Genomic DNA, 20,865 nt, shown 5'->3' with positions numbered 1-20,865 from the left:
GATCAGTCTCCAGAGGGTCATCCTCGAGCGATATGCTTTGGAAATTCATTGAGGCTTGACCATGCGAGTCATCTCCAGTCATTGTTGGCTGGATGTTATGGGTACCTCTTACGCGGATCACGTAATACTCCACGTTTTTAGTCAAAGATGCGCGAGATGTTTCCTAATATACTTTGGGGACAGAAATGGAGCACTTAGGGGCCGTAAAAGTATTATGTAGGGTACTTTAGGCTACTTAAGGGGGAGGGTATCTTAACTTGCCTACCGGGGTTTAATGAAGGGAAGGAGAAGTAAGCTCATACTGGCATGCAACACTGCTTCGTTGAATACTGATCTTTTCCAATGAAAATATTTGTTTCGATAACTTTCCAGGCTTTTTCCGTTAATTTATTAAAAACGAGGGTGATGTCTATGTTGTTGGCCAAAATGTCTTGCGTCAATCCTTGAACGGTCCCTTAGTTACCAAATTTAATTGGACGGATCTAAAACGAGAAATGAATTTTTTTAAAAAAAAGTTGCGTGCATTTTAAGCGGATTCTAATACATTGGCACATCTCTAACAGTTCGATCAACCCTATTAAAACTCGTTAGTGCATTGCATTGTTCAGCTAAAACGAATTATTAATAATCAGCTTTACCAAATTTTCGGGTAATAATTTCATTTATTTAAAGGAAAACAATATAATAATGTCAGATGAAAGACTTCACAAAGTAATCTTCTAGGGGAAGAGGGACGTGATAAAAAATATGTAGAGCCTGTTCTTCATCTTCACAATCTAATCTACTATAATACATACTAAATTTAAAAAAGATTTTTGGTTTTTGGAAAATTTTGTGTTCGTTGGGCGGACATAGATGACATAGGTTAAATGGACCGCGCTCATCTGAAAGGAACAACATAATTATTAATAATAATATAATTAATTATAATATTATAATTATAATTATTATATTATTATTAATTATTATTTTATTTATAATTATTATATTATTAATTATTATATTTATTATTAATTATTATATATTTTTTTTATCCATATTAATTTGAAACTGAGAAAAAGAGGTTTGAAGTTTTATTCTTGCTTTAAGCTCAATGTAAAAAATAAACTTTAATCCTGTCACAATTTTTTGCTTTTGATTTTTGACTTTCAGTTTTTCGCAGGTGAAAATATAAGGCTCGTAAAACTCATAAACATTCCTAACTCAATTTTCTCGAAAATGTGTGTTGGTTGTTGGTTCCTTTCTGATAAACTCAGCCAAAATGACGGAGCGTGATTGGTCGGTTATGTCTTATCGCTGCTTTGTCGTGCCTTTGTCCGATGGATCCCATGACAAGATAAAGGGACCTCTTGAGTTTCCGACTGTATGTCGGCCATTCCACCTGACAAAGCAAAGTGACAAAAGCACGACAAAGCAGCGATAAGACATAACCGACCAATCACGCTCCGCCATAACCTTTGTCATCAATGTCCGACCAACAAACACAAAATTACAATAATCGGCCCGCAAGTTTCAAGAACTGGCCCGAGTATTTAGGACGAAAGCATACTACTCCCCAATGCCAGCATCCAAAATCGACAAAACGCTCAGTTGCATAGATTTTTTTTCCAGTCTTGGCGCTATGTTTGAAACAGGATCCCAATTCTGCAAAATTGGATCCGGATTGGCCCGATTTTCGCCATGTGCTGACCAACTATTAAGTGCCCACGTCACGCCCAGCACTAACTTCTTCAACCGAGCCAAACGTTTGTCGAAGAAGTCAGTGCTGGCCATGACACGGGCACACTAAACGATGGTACAGACCTGGAGAAAAGCGGGCCAATGAGAATCGAGTATCGCAGAATCGGAACCCTTTTTCAAACTTCCCGCCAAAACTAAAAAAAAAAAAATCGACTAGAGTACCTGTGTATACGGGAGAGTACTGCCATCTCAATCCTTTTACCATAGGAAAAGTGTGCCGCTCTCTGATTGGTCGGCTATCATGGAGCCCCAAAGTTGGCCCAATGTAAAGAAACCCTCGCCCCTCCGCTCCTAGTTTGACCCGATGTAAACAAACAAGATGGCGACAAAGTTCTACAAAGCTCTATACGTGATTTTGGATGTGATAGAATTTGTTTATATCCAACATCTGAATTGAGTTCTGATCGAACTTTGATTAATATTTTTGCAGGAAATTAAGCTTTGAGTGTGATTATCATTCATATCCCAGCCGATAATATGTCGTCACCTTCCAGGCAAAGTATCACAAGCGCCATGCGACGTTTAAAAATTTCCGCCGCCATTTTATTTCTTTATTGAGAAATTGTTCAACGAAGCTGTCCAAAAATTTCACTGAATTTTCTTTGTGCTGCCGATAAAATTTAGTGAAATTTCCAAACAGATTCAACCAACAATTTCTCAGTAAAGAAATAAAATGGCGGCGGAAATTTTTAAACGTCGCTCAAGAAACGCCGCTTGAACAACGCCGCAAGAACGTCGCTTGTGATACTTTGCCTGGAAGGTGACGATGTGTTCCTCTGTCGGGCTTGTTTACATTGGGCCAACTTAGAAGCTCCATGAAAGCCTAAAACTGATGAACCAAGCAGAGAGCGGCACAAAGATGGCAATACTCTCCCGTATACAGGCACTCTAGACGCAACTGAGCATTTTATCAATTTTGAATGGTTTGTTATAGAGGAGCATATCTTCGTCTTACTAACCTTGATCTGAGCCTGGATCTTAGTGAGATTCTTTGAATAGGTCATGCAGAGTCTGATGACCCCGCACCTTACCCTTACCCCTGAGAACGGATTCCGGATCGTGCCGCAACTTATTATCCGCGGTTGAGGTGTGTTCATGGTGTTCCTTGACCTTGAGAACGGAATCCGGATCGTGCCGCAACTTATCCGCGGTTGAGGTGTGTTCAGGGTGCTCGACCTTGAGAACATGATCCTCCTTAGGACCTAGCCACCTAGGCCCGTGTAAGTTATATGTGCGATGTTTCTTGTCCTCGAGTTGGAACTTAAACTTACCATCGCGTATTTTGATGGCATTTAGAGGGCACCTTTTGCTCATGGGTAGATAGCCAGGGTTTAAATAAGTCCCGTAGGTTTTGCCATAGGTGAGGAAATCGCAGTAATGTCTGCAGTTGCAATTGAACAAATTGTAAGGTAGATCCGTTTTGGTCATCCTATAAGCGAGAGGGATTGCTTTCGCGTTCAGGTCCAAGAGCTCTCTATTACTCGAGAGGTCTGGCTTTACCACCTTTGCTTTGAGCAGTTTCTTGTCGTCCTTTAAGTCACCTCGCTTAACTATAATAGGCCTCGTTTCGCTGGAACAAGCTCAAAACTGTAAACAAGTTGACGCTACATCTGCTAAAGCATAATTATGTTTCGATGTTCAAAAAAAGAAACCTTGTATCCTGTTTGCGGTGTTCCAAAATCTCTCCTCCAATTTTATTTTTACTAGCTAACTTTACTGCTGGAAGTTCATTGAGAATATTCCTTTGACAGAGGAAAAATGAAGGAAGCTTTCAAAACATCACGTTGTCCAGTTTTCCAAGGAAAAAATAAAGTATGACAGGAAATCTGCAACGCCGCAAACGGAGACACTTGGTTTTGCACTCAGGCTATCGCTGTACGATGTTCCAGACCATCCATACTGCCGTGCTAATAAGGAGGAACGCCGTATGAACATTCGAGAGTTGCCGAATCACTCTTGATAAAACATGTATTTTTGACGCAATGGACCACTAGACAAGGTACGAATTTAAGCGATCTGATACATGTTTCTTAACCAGAATTTCACGTAGAAAACGATTCACACAACGAAAATTACTGAAACCAACTACTAACGAAGGTATCAACGTTTTTATTTTACATTGGGTACGAGGAATTTGAACTGCCCGCTCACAAGAAACTCAAAGCTCTACGTGAGTCAAATCGCGCACTACAACAGTTTCAGCAAGCTTCTCTATTGAGCAATGTTCATTTCCCACCAGGTTTTGTTCAAATTATAAGCAATTTGCTATAGCTGAGCCAAAGCGTCAAGATTGAGGTAGCCAGATTTGTATATCGCTGAGACTGTCATGATAACTTTTAGCGCGCGATGTGAATCACGGAGAGCATTGAGTTTTCATGAGCGGGTGGTTTGAATTCACGCATCAAGAACCATTAAATATCTTCGTAAGGAGTTAATTTCGGTAATTTTCGTTGAGCGTGTCGTGTTTTACGTGAAATTTTGGTTCAGAGACATGTGTCAGAATGCTGAAATTCGTACCTTGTCTAGTGGTCCATTAAGTATATTCTCCCTTGAAATTTTCAGATATTTTAAATCAAATTGCGTACGTAATTGTCTAACAATTTTAGAAAATAATATTAAGAGTTTTCCTAGTAAACTCTGTTATTATCGAAGGAAATTTGGCAACGTCTGAAGGCTTATACGCCGTTCTTCCTTAGCGCGGCAGCATACCAGGCTTCATTCTCAGTCATTTTGGAGGGGATGAAGTCTGGAACCGTGAGGACGAATAGGGAATCGACCACAAGCAATCCGAATCAGCATCCTGAAGCCCCTCCAGATCTTCTCGGATACTGAAAGGGACGTCTTGTTTCTAGTTCTTGTCATTGAAAATCGGGGTTCCCGTCACAATTTCCGAATTATTAATCAATCAAATTCGGAAAGGATGTACAGTTTTGACCTTTGAGGATGTCAACACCTTCTCATATTTGTCCCTTAAACTTTCAATTTTCTTATTTCACTTCAGAACACTCATTAGGGATGGCTGGATTTCGTTCATTTTTGTCTTTTCATTCCTATCTCCCAGCCATCACCTATAATCACCCATTAATTTAATTACTGAACTTGCAACTGATAGCTCCACTGATTATAGCCAGCCAATAGCGTGTAGACTTGTTGTCTCACCACCTGTGACGTCAGCAAGTCTATAAAAGCTTGCGCTGCCCCAAAATCTAGGTCCATTTCCATCTTGACCCGCACTAGTACGTAGTGCCCTTTTTTCGCCCTTTTGGAACATCCTTTAGTGACTATTTTTAAATCTTGTAAATCTGTAATTTTCTCTCTTTCGATCAATGCATTCTAAATTCCATCTCCAAAAATGTCGTAATTTGAGTTCTATCCCGAGTTGTTTGTTGTTCCTATTCAAAGAGCAACTGGTGCCGAACGGTTATTCCATCTAACTCGAATCCAAGTCTTCTTCGTAACATTGGATGTCAAAACCTTCAAAATCGGTCCATCCCTATCCAAAATATTGACCCCTGAAGTTCTGGTCTCCATGACCTCGTCAGCACCCGATGATGTCGTCGAAATGACGTTATAACGTTATGTCGTTATGACGTTATGTCGTTATAACGTTATCCCCGGTCTTCCCCTCGACGCGACGGCGCGCCACGTCGCCACGTCATTAACAGGGTTTTCAACGACTTCGTCAGCCTCTAACAGCTGAGCTTAGACGCGAAAGAAGGAAACAGCCGGAAAATTGAAAAAAAATCCAAATGGAATCTGAATGCTATAGATGGTTGATGCAAGTATAAGAGGGGTGGAGATGAAAAAAGGGAAATTAACATTTCGCAGAAATAGTTTAGCGACCGTTTTGCTCATTTTAGTCATCGCGTTGTAGGGTGTCAAATTAATGCGTTACCCTATTGTGTTTTTGATCTCCATTGACTACTTAGCCCTGTGACTTCCATAAAGGAAAACACATTGAACACTGCTATGGTGGGTCTATTAAAAACTTTTGCCACAGTAAAAACAAGAATCTGTTGCTGATAGAGATTAGCTTTATAATCACGATTAGCACATTGAAAAAGTTGAAAATTCACTCTTGCATTAGAAATTTCCTTATTTTTGAGTTGCCTGCGCTTCAAAAAGTAATATACGACAAATGAATATTTTAGTACAGACACAGGTCACCCTAGTTTCAAAGCTCCACGCAAAACTGAAAATGGCCGCTGTAACATGTCGCAGAGACTCTATCATATAGGAACAACTCAACAAATGCCGTCCATCAGACATCCTCGCTTTCTTCCTTAAGAAAAAGTATTTTGATCGTTTTTTCCTATTTGAGGAACTGTGTAACTTGACGGTGGCCATTTTAAGTTTTGCTCGGAGGATTGTAAAACAAAAGTAATTCTTCTTCTCGAAATTACCTATCGACGGTGAAAGTCGGCAATCACATAACTCGTTTGCGGTGTCTGAAAATCTCCGCCTGTACGTCATTTTTTTAAAAGAGAACAAATCGACATTATTTCTTGAAGTTTTTGCAGAATTTTCTTCGAATTGAGAAGAAAAATCATGACAGTTTTAAAGAATTGCCGTTGAGTAGTTTTCCATTTAAAAGATAAAGTATGACAAGAAGTCTGCGACGTCGCAAACCGAGTTATGTGATTGCCGACTTACACCGTCGCTATGCTCTATACGCAGTATCACCCCGAAAGCGTTGGTTGCCGTAAAAATGGTCAATTTTTTACCGATTTCTTATCAATTATTCATATCTCCTTAATCATATTTCCACAATTCTTATTTTGGTCAAAAAAAAAAAATTTGGAACGGGCCCATTTGGCCTTCATCGATTGACCAATCAGTGCCTTCCTAAGAGTAATCTGGACTCTCGTTGCTCAAGCCAATTTATTGATTCAAGTCAAGCTTTGCACTTACTTCCATTTTGATGCTTGCACGCTAAAGAGTTTCTCATCAGAAACGGCAAAATAAGCGTGGTAGGGAAAAGTGAAACGTCCGGCCACTGGAATACAAGGGACGAGGATCGTATCTCCAGCCTCAAATTGAATCGTCCCAAGTGTCCCAAAAGAGGTTCGCTTACTGCAGCTGACCGCCATCACACAGTTCAAAAGGAAGAAAATTTTAACCGCATGATGGAAAATGGTAGATTTTTTTCTGCCTCTCATCCTAAAAGAGGGACGATGATAAAATTGTGCACATAATTGTATTTAGCAAGTAAATAAATGCTTCAAAATCGGATACCGACCGCTGTCAGGCGCAGTTTTACAGACAACTGTATTATCGTATAATTTGTACAGATTGGGATCTGTACAAATTTTGGATAATTAGAGACCATAAGGAGGTAAATCAGCGAAGAATTTATAAATAGCTTCATTGCGAATTGAATCTAACTTACTTCATAAAAAAAGGAACGAAACCAAAGTTTCTAAAATAATTTAGTCAAGAATATTTTGAGCTTAACTTTTCGTTGATTTTCTAAAGTCATAATAACAAAAAGAGTTGGTGAAACACCCTCAATCAGTAATAATACGGAGTGAAATCATTTCCTTTTTTTTTTATCTTGAATCTATGGGTGGGTTAGAACTTAAAATCTCTTTTTCTTAACTTGCACTCGCTGGACATTATTTCCTTTATATTGGACTAAAATTAAAATAAACCGCATCAAAACTTATACATTTCAGAAAAATGTTCTGAGAAAATGGTCATTTAAAATTAATCTACAGCTTGTATTCAAAACTTCATGTTTCAAAGGAATGCTGGTTTTGAAAGTCGCACAATAGTAATGATAAGTAATTACGAACACAATACACGTACTCACTTTTCAACGTGAAAACCCAGGCTCGCCTGACCTGTTTTACAGATCTCTTGCAAAAGGAGTAGAGGAGTTTAGAGGGTCCAAAGGCGCGGCCTTTTTATACAGGCACAACTTGCGATCTCGTGCAATGTGCAGGCTGGAGGTTAGAAAAATAAGGAGGACGACTGCCAAATTTCTTATCGCAAATCCATATTTTCTGAATTTTCCAGAAAAACTGTTCACACATTAACGTGCAATGCTAAATTGAGCTTTTTCCCTCCAGTGCAGTCATAAAATTTCCTTCACGATACATAACTTATTTTCATTTATTCTTCAATTCTGAGGATGAATGCGATAATTACGGTCACCCCTCTTACGAGAAAAAATTTGTGCAGGTGTTTACTTCAAATTTGGCAATCGTATCCTCGTGAAGGAGGTGAGTCAAGCGATGCGCATAGTGTGAGGTCTTTTCCCTTTTTTATCCGTAAGTAAATCGTATTTTTTTTTTTTTTTTTGGAAACTGTGGCACGGAACTTCGTGACAAAAATCTGCATGATACCACTTTAATTACTGATAGTTTACTTCGGCGTGCAAACCTAATGCCCGCGTGTTAATTTTTTGCAAAAAGTCTGCATCGGAGTTTAAAAAAAGTTTTCAATTTCTGATTAATTCTAGGAATTTAGGAAGAAGTACGTTTAAAGGATATTTATAGCCAGTTTTCCTAGGAGAACAATTTCTAATAGTTGGAGATAGCCTCAAAAAATAAGTAAACTAGGGAAGTATATAGCCATAACAGAAAGAAACAAGCAGGTAATAGGTAGGTGTTGGAAGATCGCGCCTTGAGAATACATCTCTATCATTCTATTCAATTTTAAACTTGTTCCCAATCATCTAACAAATCATAATCGCCCTAAAATCTATACTAACAGAGTACGAGCAGATAAGTACTGCCGCGGCCTCCTGAGCCACCAGTGGCGAAACGTGAATGACCACAAACGTCATTTTCCCCCATTCGAAGCTATGGTAAAGAATCGATTATTAAGGTGTTCGTTGCGAACCCTGTCTATCGATTCTTTCCCATAGGTTTAAATGGCAGATCAATCGATGTATCGCACAGCACGCCATGCCACTGTGAGGCACACGCCAGAATTTCTAGCGCCTCCAGCCGGGCCGCCCCTGATAGTTTCAAACTGTCACTACTTCTACCTCAACGGCCTATAAATTATCTAAAACCTATTACTTCAAATTTTACGCGACGAAACTTTTATTTCAACAAAGAGATAAATTCAAAATTTTCAACCGATCGGTCAATTCAGGCTAGGTTTCCGAACGCATTACCTCTCTTTGATGTACTTTGTTGTAAAACAACTCCAACAAGTACAAACAACGGTCTTGCAAAGTTATCATAACCATGGAAATTCTTTAATTGAATTTGCGCCCTTGCATGCTTAATAATGAGTTCGTTTGATTAAATCTCCGATCACGTTGTTGCTCGCAACGCGTGCTCCTGCGCGCGATTAATTACGTGCATGCAAGCACGAGTATTCGCGCATCCATTCAAAACCCACACGTCAATGGGAAGGAGGAAGAGGGAGTTTACACTGTGAACTCATAAATTCAATTACTCACTCAATCATTCCTCATGCAACGATCTATGATTTTCGGGACCCAGCCTGTTAAACTCATCTTCGAGTATATGACTCCTCGATCAGAAGAAAAAAGTCTGCCGCGATAAAATTTAGTATACACGGTGACCAGTGCTAAACGGCCAGACTGAAGGAGCCGAAACACCCCCAAAACCTCTCTTAAAATTAAGATTTCGATTTTTTTTTTACATCATTTAAGAATTCAGGGCATAAAAGTATAGGGGATCACACATTTTCATGAAATTTGGTTCACAACCGTTGCCAAAATTCAGGAAAAAACGATTTACTTTCCAAATTTTTTTTTTTTTTTTGGGGGGGGGGGGCGTAGCTCCAACTGGGGGCAATTTTGGAAAAAACACTTTGTACAACAAAAAAGACTTATTTTGACCCATAGAACACGCTCCTGTAGTCTGGTCGTGTAACCCTGGACCACCCTGTATGCGGAAAAAAGAAGCTCAGTCTGAGCTGAACGTCCGGTATTCCATCGGTAACACAAACAAAGAGTTCGTTTTGTCGAACTAAATGGTTAGGATGGTATAGAACACCTAACTTTCGGTCCGTGCAACCAAACTTGTTTTTGGTGTGATAATTAAAATGCGATCACTACAAAGCTAATTACCATGCTTGGCTATATTTTTTAGCATTTAACCGATAGAGAGCCGATTAGTGAAATCCCATTTTCAAGCATCAGATAGTGAGTTTGAAATTTCCTTCTGCCATGAGGCTCCATATAATTTTGAAACTTTGAACACGTCTTTCTTGAAATAGTAAAAAACTGTACATACGTGTGTCATCCAATCCCCTTATATTATTCTTTTTAACCGCTCATGGTCAAGATACTTTTTTTAACATTTATTTATTTGTAAACTTACCTGCGAAATTCTAAATTTTTTTCAATATCCTCAGGGTACTGCAAAAAATACTCCTGCAGCATCAGAGAGGTTGATAACATTCTTAACAAAATAATGGTAGAGATGTTCTAAAGAAATATATTAACTTTGGTGGAATTTCTCCATGATTTTTCCTTGCAATGCTCCGAGATTAATAAATCTCATTCATACACAAGCATGATGAGATTTTTTCTTCAAAATAAAGCTTTTATTAGGGCTTAATTCACAACAACACTGAAAAAAAGTGAATTTGATTTAACATTTTAGATGTTAAAAAAGTGTGCGAAAACTTACAAAATGCTAAATTAACTGCTACAGCAGCTATTTTAGCAATGTCAAGATGTAAAACTGACTGTCATAGTAGGTAATTTAGCATTTTGCGAGTTCTCGCACACTTTTTTTACATCCATAATGTTAAATCAACCTCACTTTTTTTTCGGTGAAATTCAACAGAACCGTTCAAAATCAACGTTTTCGTGAGACGCCTGGGTTCTCTGTGTATTCACAGAGGAGCAATGTGGCATTACTTCTCTCCCCTGCTTTTAGATGCTTGAACTCCCTCCTCACTATCCTTCCTATCCATCAGCTTAAAATACCATTAAAGTGTAAGATCGGCGTTGCCTACAAAGACGTTGTTTCGTGGTAAAACGAATTAAAAATGCTGCCGAACTTCTGCAGAGAGCTCTACAGACGTCTCAACATTATTTCATCCATATCTTTGAGCGTGACTAGGGTGTGAATGACTGACATGTTTATGCTCTTGTGAGTGCACTCTTCCCAGGCAATTCAAAATAGTTATCAGGATTTTCTCCTTGTGGTTCACCACATCATGATCTCGTCGGCCGCGGCCTGCGATGATTTCAAACTGCTTCGAAATACTCTCAATCAGAGAACTTACTTTTTTGGTCATACGTCAGGTTTCAATGCATTTTTAAAATACGTTGAGAGACTCAGCATCGCAGGACTTACATAACGTGTATATTGTATACCCCTGTGTGAACCCTGGACCATGATATGTGTATCATACGTTTTAGCATCGGTTCCCCTTTTACATCTATCCTCATTATATCCGGTTAAAAATAGTGTTTTTTGGACCCCAAAAGTCACGGTGTTAGGAGTTTCTGAATTTTTTAGCCTCGATTGGCTATTATTTATTCCTGTGTTTTTTATACAAAATAATGCATCTGAAATCCAAGATAGAGGAATATATGTGTCTGTCATCCCCCAAGTTTCATCCATTCTATCTATTCCTGAAGTATGATTGATAGAGAAGACATTTTAATATTTTCGAACTTACTATCAATAATAATCTGAAAAGTTGAAAAGCTGTTCAATGCCTGCAATCGGGAACCGCGCGAATCATGGCTGAACTGGAACTTTCGCTCTGAGCTGTCGGGTTCCTTTTCCACCAGATTGAGCTGTTTCCACAGGCCGCAATTCGCCAAAGAGCCAATCAAAAACGCAAGTCTGCTCAGCAGTGGCTTCGCATTGCAATTGCTGAGCGTGAGGAACGTAAACCAATAATCAGGGCTCGAGGGGCACTAATAACAGCGCACAGTCATTCCCACATACCTGAGGACTGAGAAGGAGGCGGTTCCTACTTTTGTCCTGATGTACTTCCGCGCTGTCAGATGAGGCACTAGAACTCACCGGGGTTTTTCTCCGACCACCGAAAAAAGGGTTCAAAAGTATGTGTGCTTAGCATCACAATAGATCGTATTCGATACATCAAACGGGTGAGATTATATCGATATCGATTGGTTCAAAACATAAGCATGGCCTCAAAATCCAATTGAGTAATCTGATAGAACGGGTTTTTAGTGATGGATTTTTAAGTCGTATGAGTACTTATTTGCCAAGAGTAGTGAAATTGCTACGAAATTTCTCATTTTCAACTTTTCAGACAAATATCCTACAGTTGAAATTTGGGGTCATATTCTACTGTTTTGAGCCAAACGATATACATCGAACCACTATCAAATACGATCCATTCGCTCGTTCCCTCACGAAAGAACGTAACTACATTTATTTGTTGTCTTTCCCCTCGTAAATTACAATCTTAGAAAGAGAATTTCGGGCACTTTTGACTGAAAATTTCACCGATTTCCCTTCTGATCTCATCCGAAAATTAGTAAAATTTTGAAAAAAAAAAATTGCGCGCGTACATTCTTGTTAAAGATTGTGTTCGAGCCAATTTGGCAATCTACCTTCCTTCGTCCCAGGAACGACTAATTGAATCGGTTTCTGGTGGAAGGACTCAAGTCCACAAGACTGAATTTTACAAGAGAGGCGAGAGGCTAATTCCTTCGTTGAATGTTCAAAAACTGAGTCAACATCCGTTTGAAAATTCTGAAATAATTTTTTCGATGGAAATATTTTGATCCTTTTGTGATAAATTAAAATTGCATGACTTATGCCTTTTTTAAAAAATTAAGGAAAACTGGGAAATTTTTAAGTAGGAAAGAAAGTTTAAAGTGACTTTTGAAAATTGTATCACTGATTCCCATTTTTTAGATAGGGCATGGAGGTACAACCTTTAAATAGACGAAATTTTTAAAATTTTGCATGCAAAATTTTAAAAAAAAAAGTTCGGTAAATATGGAACCACGATCTTGTTCGGTACACACGACCGAATTATTCGGTCTGCTCAGCCGAACTGTTCGGTCCACTGAACCGAACTGTAAGAATTTATTATGGTTCGGTCGCACAAACCGAACAATTCGGTTGAACAGACCGAATAATTCGGTCGTGTGTACCGAACAAGATCGTGGTTCCATATTTACCGAACTTTTTTTTTCAGCGATGCCATTTATCCTATAACATTAAATAAAATAAAACTTCTCAGAAAATGTGTAAGCACTCATCAGAGGGTCTAATTTGAAAGTGATGGGCTTACGCCGTTTTATCAGAAAGCGGCTCAAATTCAGGACTAGCAAAGCGACGCAACGCTGCCGCGGCCTTTTGCGGAGTCGGCGTGTCGGCAGGTAGGTATACTCTCCTCCTGTTTCTCTTTCATCCCGCGATGTGGCCGCGCAGACGCGTTTGTGGGCCACATAACTGTGACACTTTCTTTTTCCCTCCTCAAATTGATTTTCCATGCCGCCGACTCAGATGGGGAGATTTTCGATCGCCAGACGATATATTATTAATCATGGAAACAATCAATCCCATAGATGCCGGATCTCGGGAATCCCCCGATAAAACCGCGCTCTATTTGATACTAAATTGAATCCGTTGCAGTTAGACGGGCGTAAGTCCAAAAACTCATGAGCCCTGGGTGTCCTGCATGATCAACGAAAGCCAAGGCTCAAGAGTTATTGGACTTACGCCCGTCTAACAGAAATTGAGGGATTTATTTTCGGTGGTCGAGCAAACTGGAGCGAATAGGGAGAATATGGCCACTGGAGCTCATGGAGACTGTTAGAGGATAAAAAAATAGCGTCGACTCTAATTGTAAGTAGGGTCGGGTGGAAGCGGGGGGGAGGGTTGGAGTTGCGGCTAACCCTTGACATTATTCGTCCGCTGCACATGTAACCAACCTCTCAGCAGCAGAGGCTCAAGCTAAAAATATTTTTTTCAAATGAATCCCACAAAATGGATGTTAAAATTGAGTGTATGCGTCTACTAATTTGATATTGGTAAATTTCTCGATGAAATAAGCAAATGAAACCTCACTTTCTACATTTTTTAAGCATCTGCATGCAACGTCCGCCATTTTTTTGAAATCTAAGAGCTCCCGTAAGCCTACAATGGCTGAGCCAATCAGAGGTGGATCCTCTAGTAGCCTTTTTGTCTATAAATTGGTACTCTAGGATGCTCGTGTGTAGGAAGTATTCCAAATCTGAGAATAAGTACAACCTCAGAGAGTTCGCAAACCCTTAGCAGAATCAGATCCTTTATGGTTTATCTTACGATTCATGCAAAAAATACGGAGGAATATGTGCCACAGTAACCAATTTTTTCGTCCAAAATTGAGGGGATTTGCCCCTCGAGCTTATTTGCGTGGTCGAACTCATGTGCGATATATTGCATCGATCAAGTAAATGGTCTCAGTAGATTTTTACTCCTTATTGGCGAAAAACAGATAAATGCCTCTGCGCATGAGTGTAAAAAATCATTCTCAACAGAAAATCTCGTAAAGTTCGGAGAAATAAACACAGGAATTGGATAATCACATCGCGTCAGATACAAAAATCGATATTTGTATTAAATTCAATGTTTTTTTCAGTAGCCAAATCTCGTATCGAGCTTTGTCATTTTTTTACTGCGAGTGGTTTTTCAGACTTATACAGGGGTATCGTCGTTTTTTTGGTAAGAAGTCTAGATGGACTGCATTTTGCAATAAAGAACTACAATTTCTGGCTCATTTCAGAAAAAAACGCATGTACCATTGTTTTTCTATGTGCATAGGTGTTTTTACGGATGGGCCAGAAATTATAGGTCTTAATTGCAAAATGAAGTCCAAATTTGCCAACATGTTTTACTCAATCTTTGCGATACATCGCACATCAGCTTTACCTACCACCAAAAACCCAGGATGAATCGCCTTAACAGAGATATCGCATTTTAAAAACACAATAGATGACGGTATCTACCACGAAAAAATAAAATTTATTTCATTCTTACGTCCGCTCTCAAAATTATTTTAAAGTTTTACTCCGTTAAATTGCATGTGCAAATAATTGACGTGCCAAAGCATGTTCGAAATTTTTTAAAAAAAATTCTTAAATCCAAAAATTATCGATCGATTATCGACTAAAGTCGTTCTCTAAAATTCTGAAGGTCCTCCATCCACCATATTTGTTTTGAGGGAATTATACCATGCCCCAATATTATCATCAGTAGGATCATCGCATCAACTCCTCTTGAAAAATTTTCCGAAGACATTTCTTAACCTAGAGAATGTAGAGTTCTTGTTACAATGCAAAGGGTTCTTAACTGAGAAAATTATGTTCCGCGTGTTGGCCAAAGACATGTGTTGGCTGAAGCTCAAGGATCCGAATTCGAACATCAACAGCATTATTTATTTGCTCTTTAGATACTGTTTCGTTCCACCAGGGGGATTTTTGACGCTAGATGGCACCTGCTTGGTGCTTGCAGTCTCTGTTATGGTGTCGGCCACTTCGCTAATCGATTTGATCATTAGCAGATGATTAATAGACCATAGTACGTCGACTTTCATTGATGCCAAGTTGTCGGAATTCCCTGGAATATAAGTATCAACGACATTTTACCGAACATCTAGAGAACTTACCAGTTTTGAGCTATCATGAGGAGAAAGCGGGGAAGAATGGCATACATTGGCAAATAAAACTTAATCAAATGTATTTACCTAAGCATAGTTATCTCGGCGATAGCTCCTCATTACGAAGTACCCTCCGTGAAACAGTTACATCTACATAAAATAAAAATGAAATATAAAATTAGCAAAAAAAAACTCAATCGCTTCTTTCATACCAAAGTCCAATCACCCGCTGTTTTTTTCCAACCGTAGGTGCAAACCTACCTTACAATTTTCAAAACCAACAAAATTGTTTCTTTTGTGTTTCTAATTTTGTTGAGGCAAATCATTGTAATTCCTTGAAAGGGTCTGCTTCCAAAGTTGTACCCTTTCAATATTACTCAGGATTCGTCAAAGCTATTCAGTTTACGAAACAATGTTGAGGTGATTCGATGGACGCCATATTTTGTGTCAGAACGTGCGATATATCGCATCAATTGGTTCCATTTTTTCAGCCACTCGTCATTTTTTCCAATTTTGAGATCGCAATTCTGTTGTCAGGAGACTAAAGCACTAACTTACCAATTTTAAGAAAGAAATTCAACGTAATAAAGGCGTAGTTTTTTTAGAGAGAAAATATCGCATTCGAGTGCAGTTTCGATATCAGTATCGAATGCGATATTTTCTCTCTAAAAGAACCACGCCTTCATTACGTTGAATTTCTTTGTTAAAATTGGTAAGAGAGTGATTTAGTCTCCTGACAACCGAATTACGATCTCAAAATTGGAGAAAAATGACGAGAAGCTGAAGAAATGGAATCAATTGATGCGATATATCAAACGACAGCGACACAAAATATGGCGTCCATCGAATTACCTCAAGAATCTACTGATACCTCCCCTTATCACAATGTAGATCAAATGGAGCTGTTAAATAATCGACTTTGAATACGGCCCTTACGTTGCTTGAACAACTTGTAAAGGGTCTCTAAAACATTTCATCTCTATGAATAAGTTGTATCGTTAATCACACCAGGGTCCTTACCAACCATTCACAGATCCAATAATTGAAGAAGAATGGTACTGGTACATCCGTCTCGGCCTTTCTAATCGGCGCCAGTCGTCGCAGATTGTTCCCGGTGACATCGGTCCTCTCTCGCGGTCACAGATATATATTGATGGAGGCGATTTCCTCGCCGGACCGCGGTCATTGTGTCAATGGCGCATCCTACTTTTGTAGTTTTCTCTGTGACATCCTGATAGATTCTCCGCGGAGAGACAGCACCCAACCGTTTTCTCCACGTGCCACCGACGCCGAGCGATGGAGAGGACTCCGTCCACAGTGATGCCGAAGAAAAATTCTCAAGCACTGGAGAAAAAAACACATTGGATCTAGAGTCCAGACTCTTAAAAACATCGACAAGAAAAAATACTCTTGATTCAATCAGATTGAAGCTTAAATCAAGAACCAAGCCTCTTAATTTGAGCGGATTTCCTTTTGATTTCAGCTTAAATCTGGTTGCATCAAGAGTCCTTTTTCTTGTCAATGTTTTCAAGAGTCTGGACTCTAGATCCGATGTGTTTTTTTTTTTTTCCAGTGAGGATGAAGCATTTTACACAAGCCGTCCTTTCCCCCACGAAAGAAAGTAACTATATTTCAGCGTTGCCAACTTTCCCCTCGCAATTTTAAATTTTAAGTCTAAATTTTCGGGCACTTCCGACTGAAAATTTTACTGATTTTTCACCTGATCTCCCGCTAAATCCAGAAAAATTTTGGACGAAAACCACGTAAGTATGTTCTTGTAAAGAATCGAATTGCTTGGGACAATTTTGCAACTTTGGAATGGAGTTACGTCCTTTCGTTGGGGAGCGACGAAGCATACGTGGCATTACAACCTCCCTGAAAAGCTCGTATCATTGTGCGACGGGCTTTACCGCAAGGATCTAAAATGGCGGAGTGCCTTCAATTATTCTTTTATCCTTCGAAGATATCTCTTAGGCATGAGTGCTCTACAAATCATGCTCAGCACATCCTGATATCAAAACTGAAGCACAAATGATACTCCCCTCGGACCCTCGGTAATATCTTTGTAGTATAAACGAAGAATTGAAGGTGCTGGGCCTTTTTGAATCCTTCCAGTAAAGCCCACCGTTGGGGCCGCACTGCCGCACCGCGGATCAAGTAATGGGTGCTTGGGCAGTCAAAACGCCTTCGTTTCCGTGGGTATGCAACACGGGCATCTATGGAGCCCGAATAGTTGAACCAAGAACTAAAGTGAAATAATTTAGCAAATCCTCAGGCATCGCTACCATTGAAAAAGGAATTCGTGAGAATAAGCCTAATCTGCCTAGTCATCGTATTATCTAACGTTAGTTTCAGTTTTAAACCATGTAGATAGATACAAGGAAATGCTTTAAAAAAATAAGCCTGCAAGACATCCACAATGGTACAAGAAAATGCTTCCTTTTTTTTAAATACATCGAATAGAAAAGGAAAGTTGAACTTTACCCTCTTAGATCGTATGTGCAACACTGACGCTCGAATAAATGGCAAATAATCAAGCTCTTGTGTTCGGAACGAAAACGCAACGAAAACGAAATGCTTAATTGTTTGCTTGAGCACAGGTCGAGAAAACTGTGCAAGCCCTTTACTGTCATGCTAAAGAAAAACGCCGTATGAGCATTCGGATGTTGCCGAATTTCCTCTCGGCAAATATTTATTTTTGAAGAAAAATATGCGAGTATTTTTCCTCGAAATTTTCAGATGTTTTAGATTCAAATGCGAACGGATTTCTCTGAAGAATCGAGGGAAAAATACTCGCGAATTTTCCCAAAAGATCGTGTTCTGTCAAAGGAAATTTGGCCATGACTGAAGGTTCATACGGCGTTTTTCCTCAGCATTGCAGTTTAGAGGACGCTAGAAGCATGACCGGAAAACAATCGGTGCATCATAAATCTCCGGAGAAAGGAGAGGGCAATTAAGGAATAAAAATATACAACCGCGCAAAGATTATTTCAACCAGACATGTTGCACGGAAGAATCAGAGGGGCAGAGGGGTGCTGAGAGTGTACAGACAAGCAGGAAAAAGTAGCAGAATTGGTCAGGGATCCGTTAAACGGGAGTATAATGAGTTGGACAGGAATCGAGATACTTGTTGCACGGAAAATTGTCTCGCTCGGCGAGATCGCGCTCGCTTACAATTCTGCCGTGCTAAGGAAGAACGCCGTAAGAGCATTCGAGGGTTGCCAAATTTCCTTTGATCAAATGCTCATTTTTCAGGAAAGTTATGAATATTTTCTCTTGAAATTTTCAGGACTTTTCGGTGAAATTGCGAACAAATTTATCTGAAAAATTTGGAAGAAAAATATTCATAAGTTTATTAGGTAATTCGTGTTTTATCGAAGGCACTTCGGCAACGCCTGAAGGTTCATACGACGTTCTTCCTTGGTAGGGCAGAATTTCTCCTTTCTTACTGCCGATGCCAAACCTTTTTTTTTGGTCAGAGGATTCTTTAAAGAACCGATCGAATAAAAGCACCTCAAACCTCGAACAAGTTTAGGATCAGCCATATCAGGCGAGTGCGATCTGGTTCATTTTGAAAATTCTCCGTGATAAATTATTCAAATGATAAAATGGCATTAGGGGGAAATGACGATTTTGCGAGCTCTGTAGAGCTGTGGCCTAATATCTAATTTAGTATAATTGACATCAAACTATATATGTAAAATTGACAGTGCGCATTAATTTAACACACATTTAGTTTGATATGGTTTAGGGACCGTTTCTGAATTACATCACAAAATGTTACTGGATTCCTCTTCTTCAGACGAACCGATTATTAACTACGAAGCCCCCCCCCCCTCCCCCCACCCATCGTTGCGTACCCCTGACCCTCGTCATGCACCCTCTGACCCCTTCTACTCCCTAAATGCATGCTATCCATGCGATCCATGTGCATTAATAATGACGGCACGGACCATTAATCGCGGCGAAAGGGCCGCGCGGTCGGAGGAGTGAATTGCAATGGCAATAAGGACATTTTTGGACGCCATATTGGCTTTTTTGGCAATAAGCTCATAAATTTGAGCTCAAAATACGCAAATTTACACTCATTTCTCAATATTAAATAGCATTCCAAAAAATCTGAGAAAGCTCCCGTGAACTTGGGGCCCTCTCCACGTTTCAAACGAAGGATTGAAAAAAACACGAACTTCAACAAAGATAATCACATTTCGTGGCAACCCTGATTGTAGTAGTGGTGCGCTTAACATTGACCATTTTTCGAGGAAAATAAAAGGAATGACGAAGCAAAGGAGAGCTATAAAAACGTCATCAAAACGCGTTCCCGGACTTAAACACTACAAAACGAAAAGATAGCCCCTAAATCAAGACGGTTTTATGGATTTTTGTCTCGTCAACTGTTCACCACATTCCTCCTTTTAAGCGCCTCGAATCAGGCACAGGTGCTGATCAATTTACTTCTTTCAGCGAGTGGGTGAAGAAAGAATTGTTCAAGCTCGAATGTTGATACTCTGTAATTTTTACAATTTCTAGAAAGAGCTTGTTCACGGCAGTGTTCTACTCTCTTAATTACCTCTTATGTAATCCTGGGTATTTGTCCGAGAAAATACTTGGATAAATACCCACCCTAATGGCACATAACGCTTGAAATATGTATAAATTTCTTTTTAAAATATCTTTAAAAACTATTACATTTTTCACGAATGTTTCTTTATATTAAGAGGAGAATTAACATATTTCAAAAACAAGGAGATAACTTATGACAACTCAAATATGTTTTAACGTTAATATTTCTACATATTTTAATAATTTTAAAAACATTTTCTAAATGTTTAAAAGACATGAAAATTTTCAAGGTATTTTTTTTATCATTTTAAAAAAATGTCTAAAAAATGTACAAAAACATTTTTATAATAAGTGTAAACTACTATCGAACTTTTGTTCACATTTAAGTCGTTTTCAAAAATGGGGTTATCAAAAACATTTTTAATACATCTTATTTTATTTTTAGTCAAAACCAACCAAGATAAAACTCCAAACATTTAAAAAAGCTTCACAAGCAATAAAAATGCCCAAGCAGTTGGTTTCCAAAGTCCTAAACAGTTGTTCGTCGAAATATTCAGATGAATCGTTTTCGGAACACACTTGTTTTTTGTTGTGCTTTCGGAGCAGCACGCTCTATTTCGAATACTGGAATATTTTACAAGACTGGTGGCAACGACGTAGCTTATCAAGATAGCAACCTGGAAGCGCAAGCACAGCCAGCGAACATCGTGCTAATGGCAGCGCGGCGCTGGACCTGGTACCGGGTGCAAGGCTAGGGCTGACGCTGAGGGCACAGATCCCCCCCCCCCCCTACCTGGCCACCCCCTCGTCCGAGCGGCCGGCAAGTCACTGACCTCTATCCGGCCGATATTTACGAGCTTTGAACTTTCATAACTGAATCGGCATGAGTCCACGGCGGCGTGGTGGAGGGGGAGGGAAAGGAGGGGGGCGGTATGGCAAGGCGCCAATTAGCCCAACATTAATCTCGTCGACGCAGGTTCAAGGCCTCGCAAC

General features: G+C 39.4%; 2 protein-coding genes across 2 annotated transcripts in view; one reads left to right on the top strand and one right to left on the bottom strand.

Moving 5' to 3' along the window:
- Positions 1 to 20,865, top strand: part of LOC109033178 (uncharacterized) — a 95,227-nt gene that overhangs the window by 22,108 nt on the left and 52,254 nt on the right.
- On the bottom strand, positions 635 to 7,689 carry LOC109033180 (uncharacterized). The gene is made up of 3 exons (XM_019045660.2): positions 7,553 to 7,689; positions 6,652 to 6,900; positions 635 to 3,310 (listed from the first exon to the last, which is right to left on the bottom strand). Exons 2-3 carry the CDS (start codon positions 6,897 to 6,899, stop codon positions 2,719 to 2,721), a joined length of 840 nt encoding a protein of 279 aa, XP_018901205.2. The 5' UTR covers position 6,900; positions 7,553 to 7,689; the 3' UTR covers positions 635 to 2,718.

Source organism: Bemisia tabaci, chromosome 1, assembly GCF_918797505.1.
Source record: "Bemisia tabaci chromosome 1, PGI_BMITA_v3".
Lineage (NCBI taxonomy): Eukaryota > Metazoa > Arthropoda > Insecta > Hemiptera > Aleyrodidae > Bemisia > Bemisia tabaci.
Note: the sequence above shows the minus strand (reverse complement) of the source record. Positions and strands in the feature narration are given on the sequence as shown.